At 35.4% G+C, this 18,289-nt stretch overlaps 1 protein-coding gene across 3 annotated transcripts in view; it reads right to left on the bottom strand.

The window, feature by feature from the left end:
- Window positions 1-2,293: 2,293 nt before the first annotated feature.
- Window positions 2,294-18,289, bottom strand: part of LOC139964567 (uncharacterized) — a 41,007-nt gene continuing 25,011 nt past the window's right edge. For all 3 annotated transcript variants that reach the window (XM_071966252.1, XM_071966253.1, XM_071966254.1), the window contains one exon: window positions 2,294-5,220. In XM_071966252.1, the coding sequence (XP_071822353.1) occupies window positions 3,903-5,220 (1,318 nt within the window). In that variant the 3' untranslated portion in view covers window positions 2,294-3,902. The remainder of the gene's footprint in view (window positions 5,221-18,289) is intronic.

Below are 18,289 nucleotides of genomic sequence, written 5' to 3'. Positions count from 1 at the left end.
TATCCCAATAGAACCTTTATGTAGACGTTAACAACACAAAATTCCAAAGTAGCGCCCTCTACTTGTATTTTGCGTGTATACGTAAATAAGGTACAGTGGAGACAGTGTCTAATTTGGAACATTGGCAGTGTTACGTCACAAACATTATTTTATAGGCCATACAAGGTAACTTGAAAGAACACACAACACTGGAGAATAAAATAATCATGCGTAAATTATTGTTTTTGTCTCCATTTCTTCTCAAACTTGTCACCAGATTTAACTTGAAATATTTTATAACTGGGCCTGAAGTTTCATACAACGAGTAGGCCTATTTATTTGCCTTCAGGATTACTTTTAAAAATGTGTATAGGATACGCAAGAGGATGCCAGCAAAAAAAAGAAAAGCCAAAGAAAAATCACAACATTTGTAGTTAGTTGACCTGTAAGTGAGTCTGAGCAATAGATACGACGGGGCTCCCTGACGTCAAAAAAGGAACAACGCCCTCCCTAGTTGTATGACAAACTTATATTTAAAGGGTGTGAAGACTCGCGCAAAAAGAAGCGTCTTATGCCGGTAATTTGACCTAGTTTCGAATGAGGTGTTAACAGATCTGTTAAACACCACCGTCGATCCCAGAAAATACACACACAGCTTGCTACCGTCGGTAATTAGACACTAGTGTACAGTCAGTACATACGGCTGCGGTCAATACCCACAGCACAGTATACAAACGATACAGCGATGGACATCTCAGGTCCAACTAAAGATAACAAGGTATTACGTTTCATTACTGTCTGCATTTTGTAGCGACACGGACAAAACGTCACTTGCAAGCAACAGAAAGTTAACTTTTTCAGATGGCCGCACGCGGTTTGGAGCGAGTCATCAATATCTTTTAATAGCAATTGTGTTTAAATAGCAAGATTCACCTCTGTTTTATCATCAAAACATTTAATGCTCTAATTTTTAGATTTTTTTAGTATTTTTAATAAATATTTCTAAGAAATAAATTAATTGATAGAGATATACGCTCGGATCCCCCCCCCTTCATAATTACGGCTATGAATACGTCACAAAGATAATTACTTCCTGTGGTTGCACTTATTACCACAAACCATAAATAAGCTATGGTGCAGTAAGTATAATAATCAATTCACGACTATGTTCGGTTATTTAGTCTTGGTGAACGAAGGGAGAGGATTGGAAATGGAGGGGTGGGGGTGGGGTGGGGCGTGATAACAATTTATGTGGCGGAATAGTAAAATTAATATCATCAGTCAATAAGTCCCTCTCACCCCTAGCTGCTTCCTTCCCCTTCACAATTATTGTTTTTCTGATTGCCCTTATTAAAGGTTCAAACCTATCAGTTGTCCTTGTGTAATATCTTTTTAATAATATTTTTTCTTCTAATTTATGTGTTGCACTACTCGGTTTACCGGACACGTGACACTCCAAAACTACAGCTATGCAGTCCAGCATCTTGACCAATTGGAAATCTGCATTCCAAAAATGGAGTAATGAGAAAAAAAAATATGCAAATTTGTTATTCCGATTTGCAGTTTGTTTGTACTTAATACTACTAAAGAAAAATAGTGTCTGGTCGACGTTTTTATGGTTAAGAATTGGTCAACAAAAACAAATGTTATTCCATATAAATTAACTTTGGTGAACCAATCTATAGGTGGTTTGTCTTAACTTGATAATTGATATAAAGTGCCCAGCATTTGTCTCTTCTTGTGATTTTGTGAATTCTATAGAAGTTGGAGAGTGGTTGCAGTGGGATGACTATAAAGATGGAAGTTAATAGGGGCGCATGCGCAGTGAACACTTAGTGATACAAATCAAGAGATAACAGCGATGTATGTAGTGTTTCATTTCTTATGGTATCAATTTTTTATCTTTACAATAATAAATTTTTTTCACTTAAGAGATGGAAAGATGGACCACATTTCCTGTGCCTATGTAGAGTAAGCCCTCCTCAATAGCCGATTAAGACTTAAGATTACCCACCCCCCCCCCCTCTTCCCACTCTCTCCGCCTCTCTCTCGTTCCTCAGCTCCACAACGTCCCATTCTATAAACTGAATATCACATATATATTAGTTTAAAACCAAATATGTGAAGTAAATACCTTACTATAAAAAGAGTAGAAGTTTGACATAGCCAAATTTGTCTCGAAATAAATAGTTTAATAAAATTTCGAACTTTATGACGTTTGGCGGAAGATGGTTAAATTGGTGGTGGTGGTGGGAGATGGGAGGCACAGAGGAACGGTGGACTCAAGTGTGACTTTGAAATATATATATATATATATATATATATATATAAATACTCAACGTTGTCATTATATTATAGCTTACGTATTTAAACACACTTCCATATACTATTGTGATGTCTGATAAATACGGAAATTATTTACGAAATATTATTATTATTATAATCACAACGTAATTATGACGTATTTTAACGCCTACGTTAAAACGTATATCAGTTCCATGCAATAAATATCTATTGCACATTTCATATATTGGCCAAGATATGCACGTCATTATTTCAAGCTCGTTTAAAACGAATTAATGAAAAAAAACAGTTTGAATTTTGGAAATTCGTTGCTGGGCAACTAAAATAAGTATGTTTTCTGACGTCATTAATAACGTTATAAACAACTTTGCTAATGTTATGAAGTTGTAGCAGTTGGAGGCATTAAGAATGCGTCGATGGCTGCTATCGAATACCGATAGGCATTTCATGTTTGACATTATAGAATTTCAATATTTGTACGCTTGCCATAACGCCCCTCCCCCACCCGTGCAGACGACTGTTGCCACCCCCTCCCCTCTACCTGAGCCACCGTCGTGTGGCAAATTACAAGACACAACACTATAGTGTCCCGTCTTAAACAGTGTTTGTGTCCCTGCAACGCAGAATGCCTGGCTACTGGCCTTGGTTAACCAACTGCTTGATATATAAAACTGTTACTGTTACAAACTAAGTTAACTTGAAAATGTCTCGTTCATTTTCATTGCATGACTTTTAAACCTCCTACACGCCATGTTTTATGACTATAAAGTAGTTCTCTTTCAGTATTTTTCAGGATTTGTTTTTCTTATTTATTTAATCAAATTCTTTGAAATGTGTTTAATACTTTAAAACTATCACGTACAGTGTTTTGACGACAAAATGTTCAGAATAATTGAATCAAAAATTCATTAATTACCTCTTCTTTAATCTTCTTTCAATTGAAAAAAAAGCAAACGAGATGTTGTCTTTAATTTTATCAATTATTGCAACCTTAATTTTTTTGAGTAATAATTTGAGGAAAAAAAAGCAAATTGCTGAGCAAACGCAACAATTTGTTTTAAGGTATCTACTCTAAAGCAGAAAACCCACCGTGTTTTTATTTACTGATGTGGTGTAAATGTAAAGGGTATTTTAGAGTTTGAGTAATATCTTGACGAAAGTTTTTATTGTAGGGAATAAATATCAGATCAAGATGGCTGCCTAGTTACCGTGATAACACTTTCTGATGACCCCTGACCTTCCTTTATTATATCGTCATACTGAGACCTAATTCAGGATTTGTTTTTTACCCTTATTACTAGATGTTTAACTTTTCTTTCAATCGATTTAATTGAAAATTAATCGATAAGATTAAAACTTCTAATCTATAATAGTATGACAATAATAACTTATGACATTACAAAAGCATCATTCTAAGTCCCCTATTTTTCTTTAATCTATATTTACAGGTATGTTTTTGTCATGTTCATATTGCCTCAAATCCCTGCGCAACGGATGACAATCACTTTTGCTCATTATTTTCACCAAAATTATGGTTTTCCATATTTAGTTGAATTTTATAAATATTTACAATTATCTTTATATAATTTGTATCTTATTATGACTCCTTTTTTCCCCCGTCAAGTTTGACTATTTTGTGACGTCAGTTTGTCTTCAAGTATTACTTCCTTAGCAACGGTAGATTCCGTATTTTCCGCCATTTTGATTTCTTTCGTGGTTGAAGACGCCTTCAAATTTTTCACACCAGTTTCTTCTTGACTTTTACTCTTGTCCACGTTATTCCTGCTGTTTGCGTTACCGTGGGTCTTGACGTGTTTACTCAAATGATCACTCCGCATAAAGCGTTTGTTGCAAGTCGGACATGCGAACCTTTTCTCACCCGTGTGTGTCCGGAGGTGTCTTTGCAATTCGTCCGAGCGCGTAAAACGTTTGCCACAGAAGAGCCAATTGCACACAAAAGGCCGTTCGCCGGTATGCCATCGTAAATGCGCTTTTAGGTGAGATGTTTTCCCGTAGACTTTCCCACAGCCTGGTATATGGCAGTTGTGGACGTTTTTCTTTTGCACGGGTTGCCCGGTGGCTGCTAAACGCTCATTTTCTTGACAGTTGGGACAATCACAGGTGGCCCGGCCCGAATATCGTCTCGTGTTCCTGGTAGAGAACATATCGTAGATTCGAGGGTTGACGAATGTGGACCTCAGGGATGAGATGGGTAGATGAGGGTAACTCCAAGGGAATAAAGCCCCTATGCTGTCACGGTAGAGGTAATGTGATGACGATGCAAGTGGTACAGTTGAGGAACTACATGGGTTTAATCGGGTCACTACCGCAGCACAGTTTGGGTCGCGGCATACCGACAACCTCTCTTCGGATGGTTCGTGTTCTTTGTGTGGGGTCAGAGAAGACAGGGCGTGTTGTGATTTCAGGTAATGATACCTCGCAGAGGTAAGATCCGGTTCCCCTCGACTGGGAACGGGGGGTTGTGACGGGTCCGTAGCTGTCCGTGAGCGTTTCAACCATTCATCGTAGAGATGTTGCTGTTCCAACACGTGATACCAACGGGTATGTCTAGCATCCAACACGTCGTGGGGAGAACACAATGGTAGCTTATCCGATGACCTTTGAACCGATAGGATGTCATAAAAAGGTGGCAATCTCCCGTTAGTCAGGAGTTCACTAAGAACTGGGTGGCAACCCAAAGAGTCACGTGAGTGGTACCTGGAGAGTGAGGATGACCTCCAGGTCAAATCTGACGTCACTTCCCGCGATCCCGTGGCACCATTTGAGGGCCGAGGAGGAGGGGATTGGAGTTTGTAAGGATGAAACAGTTTTGGTTTCTTAATATGGTTCGACATGTCCTTCCCTACTCGAGGTGCCGGCTCGGGAGACCCCCTGTTGGCAGACGTGAGGTGCATTGTGGGTCCTTTTGACTGTAACCTAGGTTTAAAACAAAAAACGCAAAAGTTAATGCGACCTTGATATTTGATAAACTGTATGTTTAATATAAAGAATTAATTGGTAAAAATAGGGAGTTAAAAAACCTTTGGGGGTTTCTATGTTACGACTATGCAGTTAGCTATTTGTTCAACTTTTGTATGCCACGACGCCACGATTGCAATAGTCAATCGAAGTTCAGAGAGGAAATTCTGCATAAGAATAGGTTAATTAACAAAAGAATATCATCAATGGCTTGTGACGTCATATTGACGTCTTCATTATTGCTTCATTTTTTTTTTAAATTGTTCATTGTTATTGAAATTGATACTTTTCCGTGTCCAATTAATTTCAAGAGAGAAAACCATGTTTTTCAACAGGACCCAGGATCTACTAAGATAAGCTTGTGTAAAGAAAACATCCATTGAAATGTTGCGAGTTTCTATTCGTTTTTACTTTACCACGAGCGGTCTTTCTGTTTGCATAACTTGTATATTGTAATATTGTCAGTATGCCTCAAGGCGTACCGTAACACATGAAGTGATATGTTATTATGTTAATACCTTAAATAAGATATTTCATCGCAATGACGTCATGATGGCATCAACAAACTCAACTTTAGAAAAGTCTTAATAACAATACAATTGATCGATATAATTCCATTTAACTTTAATTAATGAATAACCAAATGATTAATTTTCGACAAAAGTTGTTAAAATCGAAAATATTTCTGTCATCAATTTTGTATCTGTCATGCAGAACATACATCAGAAGGAATAATTTCTAACAGAAGAGGAATATTCCAAAATGAATGTTGATTAATATTTTTTGTGTTTTGATACAAACAACTTTTATGGAATTCTTCTGTGAAGTTTCTTACAATATATTAATTTTATAATCATAACCAGAATAAAGAAGAAAGAAATATTTCACGTTACAAGTTAAAATTAACTTTAAACTTATTATTTTACAAACAATGCACAACATTTATGTTTAAAATCCAACAACTACAAGAAAAAAATTGCCAATTAACATTTGATTGTATACAGCCAATCTTGGTTTAAAAATTACGTCCCGTGATTCATAAGATGCATTCTAATGTGTTGATTAAAAACAAAAGGTTCAAATTAAATCATGAAGTTATGAGTACATTGAGTACTATGAATCATTTGAGTGTTAAACCTTTGTAAATATTTGCACAACTAAATTCGTTTTTACAATATTGAACGGAGTATATGCCGACACTTTATTGTCACATGTTAAGCATTAAATTAAGGGTACATCCATTTCCATGAACAAAAAAACTCATTTCATTCGCATATGGACCTTTAGCCTAATTCAAAAGCAAGAACATTTTTTTCTGGGAGGAGGGGTATAGGGAGCAAAAGGGGAAGGGGTAAGGGGAGGGGGAGGGGTAGGTGGTGGTGGATTAGGTGTTTAGTATATGCCGACACCTTATTGTCACTTAAATTAAGGGTACATCCATTTCCATGAACAATCGAACTCATGTCCTTCGCATATGGGCATATATGTCCAAATTTAAAAGCAAGAACATTTTCTCTGGGAGGAGGGGTATAGGGAGGGGACGGGGAAAGGGGAGGGGAGGGGGAGGGGCAGGTGGTGGTGGTGGATTAGGTGTTTGAAGTCGTTCAAGCTCTAGAAGGTTACGATACATTATCATAGCGACGGCTAGTCCATGTGAGTCTTCACGCGGCCTTGTGATACACTTCATAAGTTAACTCTCTAATTCTTTGACGGCTGTCGCAACGAGCGCTTCCTTTTGTACCAAACAATCGACAAGTTTCTAAAAGGACAAAAGGTTTCAACCCCTCTTGTGATCATTGAAGATGACTTAAGGTTGTTTTCACGAAAGACAACTATATCCACAATACGTCAAGCTTGTCAAATGTCTCAAGGACAACCCTTTCTAGTATTGCCTCTTCCCTGCCGGGGATCGTCTGACCCTCCCCTCTTAATCGCCTTTCCATTCAACTTCTCGACGCCCCCTTCTTTTCACTCCATTGTCAGTTTTTATGTGACATGAATACAAGAGTCGATTTCGTCTTCTCGTCTTTTTCCCCTCCTTCTCTTTTCTTTATTAGTAAGAAAGAAAAAGAAGAAGAAGAAGAAAAAACTGAAAAGGGGAAGCGGTTTAAAAATCGCTTCGTTGATATCTTACTCCAATGAAATGCAATTGACGCGGAAAATCCAGGACTAAAGAAATTGTCGGATGGTAAGGCGATGAAAAGGACACTTAATCAATGATTGTGGTCTGATAAATGAAGGATTCTACACCCCCTGTTCTCAAAGCACCCTTTCCGCTTGATTTGACGTGAGGGTTAAAGAGCAACTTACTTAACCTTGGAAAGTTAGCATAGTGTTCCAGATTTACTTAACATTTATCAACAAGCACGCACACGCACACATATGAGTATAAGTAAAAGTTAAAGAATAATTCTAAGATCAAATTCTATTTGTTTTAATGTAAAAGGTATATGCACAATCTCTATACACAGAGGACTCTTGGATAAGTTATCAGGTGCAACCCTTATAACTAAGATATCGAAACATTTTAGTAGCCGTATATAGGCAATGCTTTACAAGAGTCCGTATAAGGTTAGCAATTATGAATGTCAAAGGTTTTAATTTTCAGACACAATGTAGGCTACTTTTACTCGTTCACTACCAGGGAGTTGTTGGAAACACTAAGTTTTCCTTATCGTAGCATCAGACCTAATATTACCCCCCCCCACCCCCACATATCCATCCACCCCATCTTCTTGTGCCAGTCACGGTCAAACGAAAAATTCTAAGGAGAAAAGAAAATGTTAAAACCAACCCACTTTCTTAAACGCCTGAATCAAATTTCACAAAAAGCATCATGATTGTAATATAAACAGCTGGGTCTGACAATTATTAAAAGTTAAATGTTTTTTTTGGTAAATCATTATTGCTTTTAAGTTGTTATATATATACCATTGTTTTTTCCTTTGTTCTCTTCCTCTATTGTTGTATTGTGTTTATATCTGTATTGTTTAACGTGTTTAAGGTTTTGGCTGCTTGTACAAGCTATTGTGTTTTCAGTCCTCCTCCACCACCTTGATTTATCTTGACTTTGTACTACACCTCTCTTATTGTTGTGGAATTATACTCAAACTCAAATAGATTTTCGCCATCTCAAAATTTCTTATAAATAAGACATTTCAGTAATAATTTTACTCGTAGAATACATTTCATTTGTCTTTTGTCCAAATAAGTCATAATGGTTGCGTTAACTTTGTCATTCTCTAAAAGCATCTTATATCGAACATTGTCCTCTAAAAATTTGAAAAATAAAAAGTCAAAGTTGAGTACACTTATATACTTAACCCCATTTTTCGCAACAGAAAAAAATAATAAAAATAATAAATAAAAAACGTTAAAATAAAAAAATAATAAATTATACCGTTTTTACTTAAAATTACGTTATTTTACTATTACAGAAGTGACGACACTATACAAAGTGGTTTAGGAAGGATCTGAGGTTTTTGTAAAGTTAATTAGCTTAAAACACACACACACAGAAAAAAAGATTTTAGCCAAAAAATAAATATTAAGCGATGCCGATTTGTCTGGTGTTAATACGTAGATTAATGATGCAGAAAATATAGACGAAAAATTGAGAGAATTTTTTATTTTTTTTTTATTTTATTTTTTTATGAAATGAGAAAAGGGATGATGAATCGCTTTTCTCTGTAAGATTAATAGGGTGTAATAAATGGTACGCCCGAAAGGTGATAACGTGTTAAGTTTAAATTTTGGTCTTCCCTCTCTTTGTATTGCAAGTTATTAGTATATGGATGGTTGGGTGGCGTTTTTATCACGTGACAACATGCGCAAAAGAAAGAAAAGAAAATATAAAAAAAAAATAAACCCGTGGAAAGTAAAAGAGACCTTTTGTCCTATTTTTGAGTATTAATGATTAATCGATATATGATTTTAACACCATCAGAAATGACGATGTTGTTAAGAACAAATAAACGTGAAATGAGGTAAATTTTTGATATTTTTTCTTTGGGGGGGGGGGGGGTTATGTTGGAGTGGTATGTTTATAGCACAATTGGATCGTTTGGACAAAGTCGCCGATATCATCATATTAAGTGAGCCAAAAAGATATTAAAATATCAACTTTTTGGGAAAAAGTGCGTGGAAATGGGATATTACCAAGAATGACACACTATCGACTTCAAATGTTTCTTTAGATGGTGCTTGGATTAAATCTCTTTACGGAAATTGTTTAAATTAAGTTAATTTAATGAATATGTATATCCAGTCCTGTCATTAGAACCATAAATGAAAGAGGAAAAACTAAGTGCAATTGTTCATATATCGAAGAACTGATATCTCTTTTGCCGTAATACCACTAGTCCGCTGTGAACATTTTGTCTATACAATCTATTATGTGTGGTACTTATTAAAAGCACCCAATCATCCACAATGATGAATATTCACATAGATGAATATTCATATGTTGTTATTAAACATAGACTGACACAAGAAAACTGAATCATCCACAATGATGAATATTCACTTAGATGAATATTCATATGTTTTGAGTACAACATAGACTGACACAAGAAAAACTGAATCATCCACAATGATGAATGTTCACTTAGATGAATATTCAAATATTGTTATTACAACATAGACTGACACAAGAAAAACTGAATCGTCCACAATGATGAATATTCACAAAGATGATTATTCATATGTTGTTATTAACACATAGACTGACACAAGAAAACTGAAAGCAGTTTTTACAAATTTCGTCTTCCTAATAAATAGTAATTTGATATGAATATTCATAAAGAGTCATTTCATTTATTCTTTTCATTAAGAGTCATGACAACCCCACCCAAGTATCCAAACCCTCGCTACGAAATATCGATATATATGGAATGTTATTCTTTGTGAAGGATCTAGGCACAGATAATGTGTTCTTTTCTTTTTTCTTGGAAATGCACTTTTTTCTTACATGATATATCCTTACAATTAAGCCTAACTGCATACTAAGGTGATGAAACAATAACTTTAGATAAATATTCATATATTCTTTTCTGTTATCTGACAGCTACCTTTTAAACAGTAATGTGATATGAATATTCATATGCAGTCATGACAATCCGCCAAAGTAACCACGCCCTCTCTAGGATATATCGATATATATATATATATATATATATATATATAGAAAATGTTCTTCTTTGTGAAAGATCTAGGAATAGTAGTATGTTCGTTTGTTCATGGAAATTGGTGTTTTATATCGGATATACCCTTACAATTTAGGCTAACTGTGATAATAATCTTGCCCTTACTGATTTATGGAGAAGCATAACCTTTACGGAAGCCCCCCCCCCCATTGGGGGGGGGGTTAAGGATCATACAAAGGAAGAGATGTTGCCCGTGAGTCGTTTCAGCCAGAAACGCAGATCAACTACTCTGGTTAAAGCCTACTCACATGAAGGGCAATCGTATGGTCCTCCCCCTCTCCTCCCCCTCCCCTTCCTCCACCCCCAAAAAAAGTGTAGAGGCGTTTTTTACTATCTATTCCAATACGTTTCCTTTGCATATATCCTTCCCCAACAGGAATATTTTCTATGGATATATGTGAGCGGGAAAGTGGACAATTGGTTATTACTCATTAAGTGTAAATGAATATGTATATCCTGTAATTAAATCCAAAGCATCAAGTCACAGAAACTGATAGCAAGGTTCAAATATCGAGCATTTATTTTTGTACCGTTATACCAATCACCTGTCAAAGTCGTTCCCTAATCTACCCTGGCAGGTTTGCTCTCCCCCACCCTAACCGCCTTCTTTAAAACCGTCTTAACATAAAGCTTACACAAAGATGCCCTTTTCGATAAGTTGATTAATTAACTTAACCGGTAAAAATCTTAAAATATTTATTTTTCTTTCTTTCTACTTTCTACTCTTTTTTTCAGTTCGGTCTTTTTTCTTTCAAATTTCTGCCTTTAAGCAAAGAACAAATAGAGTTATATTGATACTATACCACTTTCAAAATGGATATTTTTTTCTCTCCTTCCTTCCTTCTTTCTTTCTTGTTTGTATATGTACCTTTCTCAAGGACCCTTTAGACTTAATCAGTCAAAACCGATATAATTTTGTTCACATCACACTCAAATTTTAGTCCGAAAAAAGAGGCCTTTTGCTGTAATCTTTAACAACATTTTTACCTCCAGATAAAAAAAAAATTTCCCCATAATTTGATAAGCTTATGCCTCACTCTGTCCATGGTAAACGTCAAACATGAAATTGTATTGTAGGATGCCCTGGGCAAAACCCATCTTTGAAAGGACTATGGGTTTGGGTAAGATGTTATCGAGTCCTATGGGAAATACGTGTAAAAGACAAGGCGAAGATGTAGGCTGGCTTTTGCGCGAGTCAAGCTTTGTAAATTTTCTTTTTGCTCTTTTTTAATTTTTTTCTTTCTTTTTAAATTTTTCTCCTTTTTTTTCTCCCCTTCAGCCAAACGAACGGCCTGCGCGTTTCAGCCCCTCTGGCCAATCGGAAGGCACAATCGTACCTTAACTTCAGTATCAATACTCCTCAACAAGTTTTGAACCCTGAGCCGCGGAGAGAAAAAGTTGTGCCTGATAAAAGTCAAAGATAACTGTATACAAGTAAATTGCAATAAGTACTTTTTACTAAAAAATGGTACGATCTGAAATTACTAAAAGAGATGGCAAAGCTGCAAAAATGTCGGCATTCCAAAAATAACATATTAATAATAATAATAATAACTAAATAGTTAGATAGATAAATAAATAAATAAAACAAAATAACTTATTAAGAAAGTCAGAAAACTTACTTGCATAAAAACAATAAAATGAATCCGTTCCCGAAATATGTTAAAGATGACTTTTGTAACGGGGTGTCAGTTTTGTAATAGAAGCCAAGCGCTCGCAGAGGGGCAAATATAACACGATTCTGTTGATCTTGTTGAATACAAGAGTATACAGAAAGGGCTAATATCGATTTGAGGGGTGAGCAGCGAGGACCTCTTAAGAACTTAAGTCCCACCCCTGAATAAACCTGTTGTATGCAAATGATGATTATTGTTATGCTTTTGTCTTTTAGTTGTTTATTGTTTTCTTTCATGTCAATGTTAAACAGTGTCTCGTTCTTTATTATTAAAGTTCAACAGCAGGGGAGCATACCATTGTTTGTAAATTCGATAAGGCGACTTAAAGATTTATTTGGTTAGGATCAGAGGCAAAGCATGTTGATCTTTTTAGTCAATTGAGGCAGCGACAAAGTATTGATCGTTCTACCCGTTGGTTACGGTTGGGTTATCCTCGGGGCGTGCGCTGGTCCATGGGAGGTCAAATAACGGGCAAAAAAGAATGCGCTCTAACGAAGCCGCAATCAAGCATACACTTCTTAGAATTACGAGGGAGTGCTTTTTTTCAGTTTCCCTGTACAAGGGTATTGTAACATTGATACATCTGACGCGAAGTGAGCATTTAAAGGTAGTCAGTAAAGGCCCAAAATTATAGCACGCTATAAATTGCTAGAAGTTTTCGAAAAGAACTTTCCTGCAGGTCTTTACTCTCCAAATTGTTCTCAGATATTAATTTTAAGGAACATACAAGATGACTGAATGTCACACTGGGGAAAATTTCCTCGAAGGTTGTAATAAAATCAGTTTAAGAATATTGACCACGGTGACCATATTTGAATGATATGGTCACGCAAAACAAACCATTGAACAATTTTTAGACATAAACGTATTATTATAACAATGATGTCTCAAATTTTGATAAAATTATGTTACTAAGAGATCGTCAGTTATTGCCGCAAACCCCCTCCCCCACCCCCCAAAAAATATAACTCAAAAGTAAATTGCTGGTGGTTCTGCAATTTTAAGTGACTTCCAGACATCGAGGGATGAGTGGAGTATAGTTGTAAAATGCTTTTCGAAGTTGCAGCATGAGTGACCATTATTTGAATTTCTAGCATAGTTTTGGCCAGTCGTGTTGACCTGTAAGTATCATGACCAGACTATCAGCACGGAATGATCTGCTTATAGCCTAGCCTAGTTTGAATATATGAATTGGGGCTGAAGTTCTAATTTATCTTGGACTACAGTTAGGCTTATTATAAACCAACGAGGCCTACCCTTTATTAGAAAAGAATAATATCGTTATGTAGTCCAATTATAAATGTTACATTTAATGACGTAATGCGTGACGAAATATTGTAAGCTGTTGAATAGATCAAACGAAACCAGCAGCATTTAGTAACAATATTTGATTCTGACTTCTTTGCAGATAGCTTTACTGAGTTTTCCCTCTTGTCATATACGAGAATCCATCGATTCCCAACTGACATATGCCCATGTTATCCAACACAATAAAGAGCTTAGGCTCCCCGCAGCTTACGAATTCAATGCAATGAATAGGTTAGGCTTTTCAAGGGCGGGGCGGACAGCGGAAAAGCCGATCAAAAGTCAAAATTCAAGGGTTGAACAATAAGAGACTTTTGTTGAAAAGTTGTAGCAATCAGACGGATCGAATTTACTATTGAAAAGTCTGTCATAAAATGGAAGAAGTAGGATAAAAGTTTTTTTTATTTTTTTTACTTTTTATATCTTCGCATTTTACGAGTGGGATTAACACGGAGTCTTAACGCGTACAATCCCTTTGTTATAAATGTCACAAGGCATTAGAGAAGCATTTTCAGTCTATATAGCACGGTGTTAACGGTATTGCGGTTTCGGTGATTTTTATGTAGGTATAAACGCACGTGAGAAAGACCAATGAATACACTTTTTAATCCTTCAGAGGGGATTGGATACAAGGAAAGGGAAGAAGGGGAGGTGATGGAATGAAAGAAATAAGAGCAATGATAAACATTCCCGGATGTGGTTAGGTGGCATGTGTGGGACAGCGATGGTCCTAATGAAATCAGCCTACAGCATTGACAGTTTGACTGAGACAAAAAGAACGAAATATGTTGGTTAGGTGTATAGGCTTGTAAAAGCTTCCCAACGTGGTTTGATGTAGAATCATTCAATACGATATGTATTAGAAGGAAAAAAAAACACATTATACCCCTAAACACTCTCATTCAACATTATATCACTCAACACTATCATACAACACCATGATTCAACACTATCATTCAACAATACAATCCAACACTACCATTCAACACTACATCATTCAACACTACCATTCAACACTATCATTCAACACTATCATTCAACATATTTCAACAATATATATCAACAACATATTTCAACAATATCATTCAACACTATATTTCAACACTATCGCTCCACACTATCATTCAACACTATCATTCAAATTATTTGATCTAGTTAGTTGACATTTGATGCAAAGTCAGAGCAAAGAATTAAAATTCCCAACAGTTCTCCGCCCCTCCTCCTCCTCACTCGTTTGTTTGTTTACCTATATAGTTTATATTTGTGGCTAAGAACAACAAAGCGAAAGCACTATATACCGACACATATATATTAAAAAAAGTTGTTTTCTCTGTTCAATAATAAAATTCACTTGTTTACGATACAGGATACCCGAGTGCATTTAAACTTAAACGAGAGACATTTTCTTTCAATTCATTTCGTAAGAGCTCAAATGGAAGAAGAGGCGTGTTAACTGTTTGGAATATTATGTAGTTAACCTCATTTCGCTTGTAATTTTCTCAAGATCTGTTTCATCATTAATCAATACATCTCGGTACCTGCGTGGCTTCTCCAGGGATGTGCCAGGACTTGGTTGACATTTAAAGCGTCCGAAAGAAGCAAAAACACAATCGTACGTAAACAGTGAGCAGAATTAAACGTTAAACAAGTTACTACTTTTTACAGTTTACAGAAGTCTCGTTAAACTTAAATTCTATAAAACAGATACAAGGAGAGGCGGTGTGGGTGTGGGGGGGGGGAGTGGCGGGGGGTGCAGGGATCATTATTGCCGAGACCAGTGTAGGGGGTATGGAGGTATTTTTCACCAGACAAATGAAACTAGAACACGTGAAATGATGCATTCTTAGGCATAATTTGGCTATAGATTGAAACTTTATATGCAAATATTGAACCATATATGACAATTTCTTTATACTGGTTATTTTATGTGATGCAAATCCAAGGAAACGCAATATTAACGAACAGGGAACAGAAAAGAAATAAATATGTAACAGACATATAAAGGTTAATAATTTTAAAAGTAGTTTGATAATACGTGGCTATTTCCTTTTGTATTTATCTACTTATTTGTATTCATCTACTTAACAGTTCAAAATAAAATGAAACTGTTAGCAAACTGCCTATCCACTAGAGAGCCTGTGTATAGGAGAATGTGTAAAAGTAAGTTGGCATGACGTTTCGATCCTAGCAGGATCTTTCAAAGGCTAAATGGAAATACTTAACAAATAATAGTAATAAACTATACATAGTAAATACACAGTAATACTTATATGATAACAGTAATACATAGTTATAAATATATGATAACAGTAATACATATTTATACATATATGATAACAGTAATACATAGTTATACATATATTATAACAGTAATACATAGTTATACATATATGATAACAGTTATACATATTTATACATATATGATAACAGTAATACATAGTTATACATATATAACAGTAATACATAGTTATACATATATGATATTAGTAATACACAGTTATACATATATGATAACAGTAATACACAGTTATACATATTTGATAACAGTAATACATATTTATACATATAAGATAACAGTATACGGCATAGTATTAACGTATACGATCATAGAATATAACAGTATATAAATACACAGCGTATACCTATGTTACAGAAATCTATATAGGCAGAATGACTGCGAGCGTGACTCGTCAGCTTGTGCTAAACTAAAGGAATACTTATAATTTTCAAGGTCAATAAGTGAAGGATACATTTTGTAACTGATAAATCAATCGATTTCATTTGAACAATTAATTATTGTATCTGATAAAATGATCATTGCTCAGTTTGAACTTATTGATTTAACATGCAAAGGCTCTGACCCAGAACGCGACATATTGATTCGCTCTTTAGAGGGAGTAGCATCTTCAATCCTACGCGAAGGCCAAGATTCAGAACAAGTTTAAAAGAACATACAGCCTAGGTTATTATAAGTAGTTCAAATAACGATCCTTAGCGTCTCGGTCATCCACGTGACAAGTCTTTTAAAAGGACCATATATATATATATATATATATATATATATATATATATATATATATATATATATATATATATATATATATATATATATATATATATATATATATATATATATATATATATATATATATATATATATATATATAGTTATATATATCCCCGCCAACCGCAAATACTGCAGCCTTCTTCATCAAATGGAAACGAAAAATTTAAATTTGACATTGTCTGTATAATAATTGCATTGCAAAACTCCTTTTCGCGAAGTTTTAAAGGCATCTAGACGAACTAATTTTTACTTTCAGTTTTTTTTTTTGTATATATATATCTATGTCTTTTCGGGAACCGATGATGCCTTAGAATGTATACACAAGTTTATCTCCATTACCTGAGCACATCACCGTTTTTCTGTGCCATTTTAACCAAAAAATATTAACGAGTTCAATTATTAACTAGATCGTGATTTTCTCAACCAAAATTACAGGTAGTTATATACCCTTACGGATATAATTTTTTAACAATCTTTCAACTTGCAGTAAAGCACGACTTTTGTTTTCTCTCTTTTCGTCAATTTCTCTACCGGTTGCTTGCCTTTTCTTTGAAATTTATCGTGTTGACTTTTTTTTTGCAGTCTATCATCACAGATTTTTGGCAAAATGTGTCCCTGCCACGTCTTGGCGCTAGATACGACTTTTAACGTTATAAAGAATGTCCTGCATTATATATATTGTCAGGCGTCGGCATTATCAACTGTAGACGACGAAGTTATAAATGAAGAGAAAAGAAAAAATGGAAGAGGAGGGAGGAGGGAGGGTAAGAGGGAGGGGGAGGGGAGGGGAAGAGGAGGAGGAGGAGGAGGAGGAGGAGGAGGAGGAGGAGGAGGAGGAGGAGGAGGAGGAGGAGGAGGAGGAGGAGGAAAGGGTAGGAAGGATAAGTAGAGAAGTGATTAGACGGGGACATTTCCATCATTCGAGTACATTCTTAACTTTGCTGGTGTTCGTAACATGAATGTTTTCATATTGTATAGACGCAACGTACCTATAAGGTAGTTTATTACATGTGGGTACAGATCAGCACAATTGTTTTTTGTTGGGAAGGTGGAAGAAGGGGATGAGGGTGGGGGGGGTGAGGGGTGGGAGGGTTACCTTACACATCCGAAAAATGGTACAAAGCATTTTCCAAAGAGTCTTATGGAATTGAAAGTTTACCGTTACTAATAAGTAAGTATTTTGGACAGTATATCGGTACAACGAACTTGTTTCGAGTCGATTGACTTGGAGGGCGGGCGGAAAGAAAGGAGCGGGGGGGGGGGGGGGCAATGCAATAAATACATATCAATAGAAAATGCGATATCAAATTCCTATATGTTCGATACGTTACAATTCAATACAATATAGTACAACGCACGTACATAGCAATGCTTCAACGTCACACAGTGTAATGTAATGCACGTAGTGCAGTGCAATTTAATGTAATGCAATGTAAAGTTATGTAATGTTAATGTAATGTAATGTAACGAAATACAATGTATAATGTAACGGAATACAATGTAATGTACGTACAATGGAGCGCATGTAATGCTATGTAAGATAATCCATTACACTTCACCATACAATCTGACATTGAATACAATGTAGGCCTACTTAATACAATAACATACATGACACAGTACAATACAATACAATATAATACCAAATAAAACAAAACAAAACAATACAATACAATGCAATACAATGCAATACAATGCAATACAATACAATACAATACAATACAATACAATACAATACAATACAAATACAAATACAAATACAAATACAATACAAA

The sequence above is a fragment of the Apostichopus japonicus genome, chromosome 23, assembly GCF_037975245.1.
Source record: "Apostichopus japonicus isolate 1M-3 chromosome 23, ASM3797524v1, whole genome shotgun sequence".
NCBI lineage: Eukaryota > Metazoa > Echinodermata > Holothuroidea > Aspidochirotida > Stichopodidae > Apostichopus > Apostichopus japonicus.
Note: the sequence above shows the minus strand (reverse complement) of the source record. Positions and strands in the feature narration are given on the sequence as shown.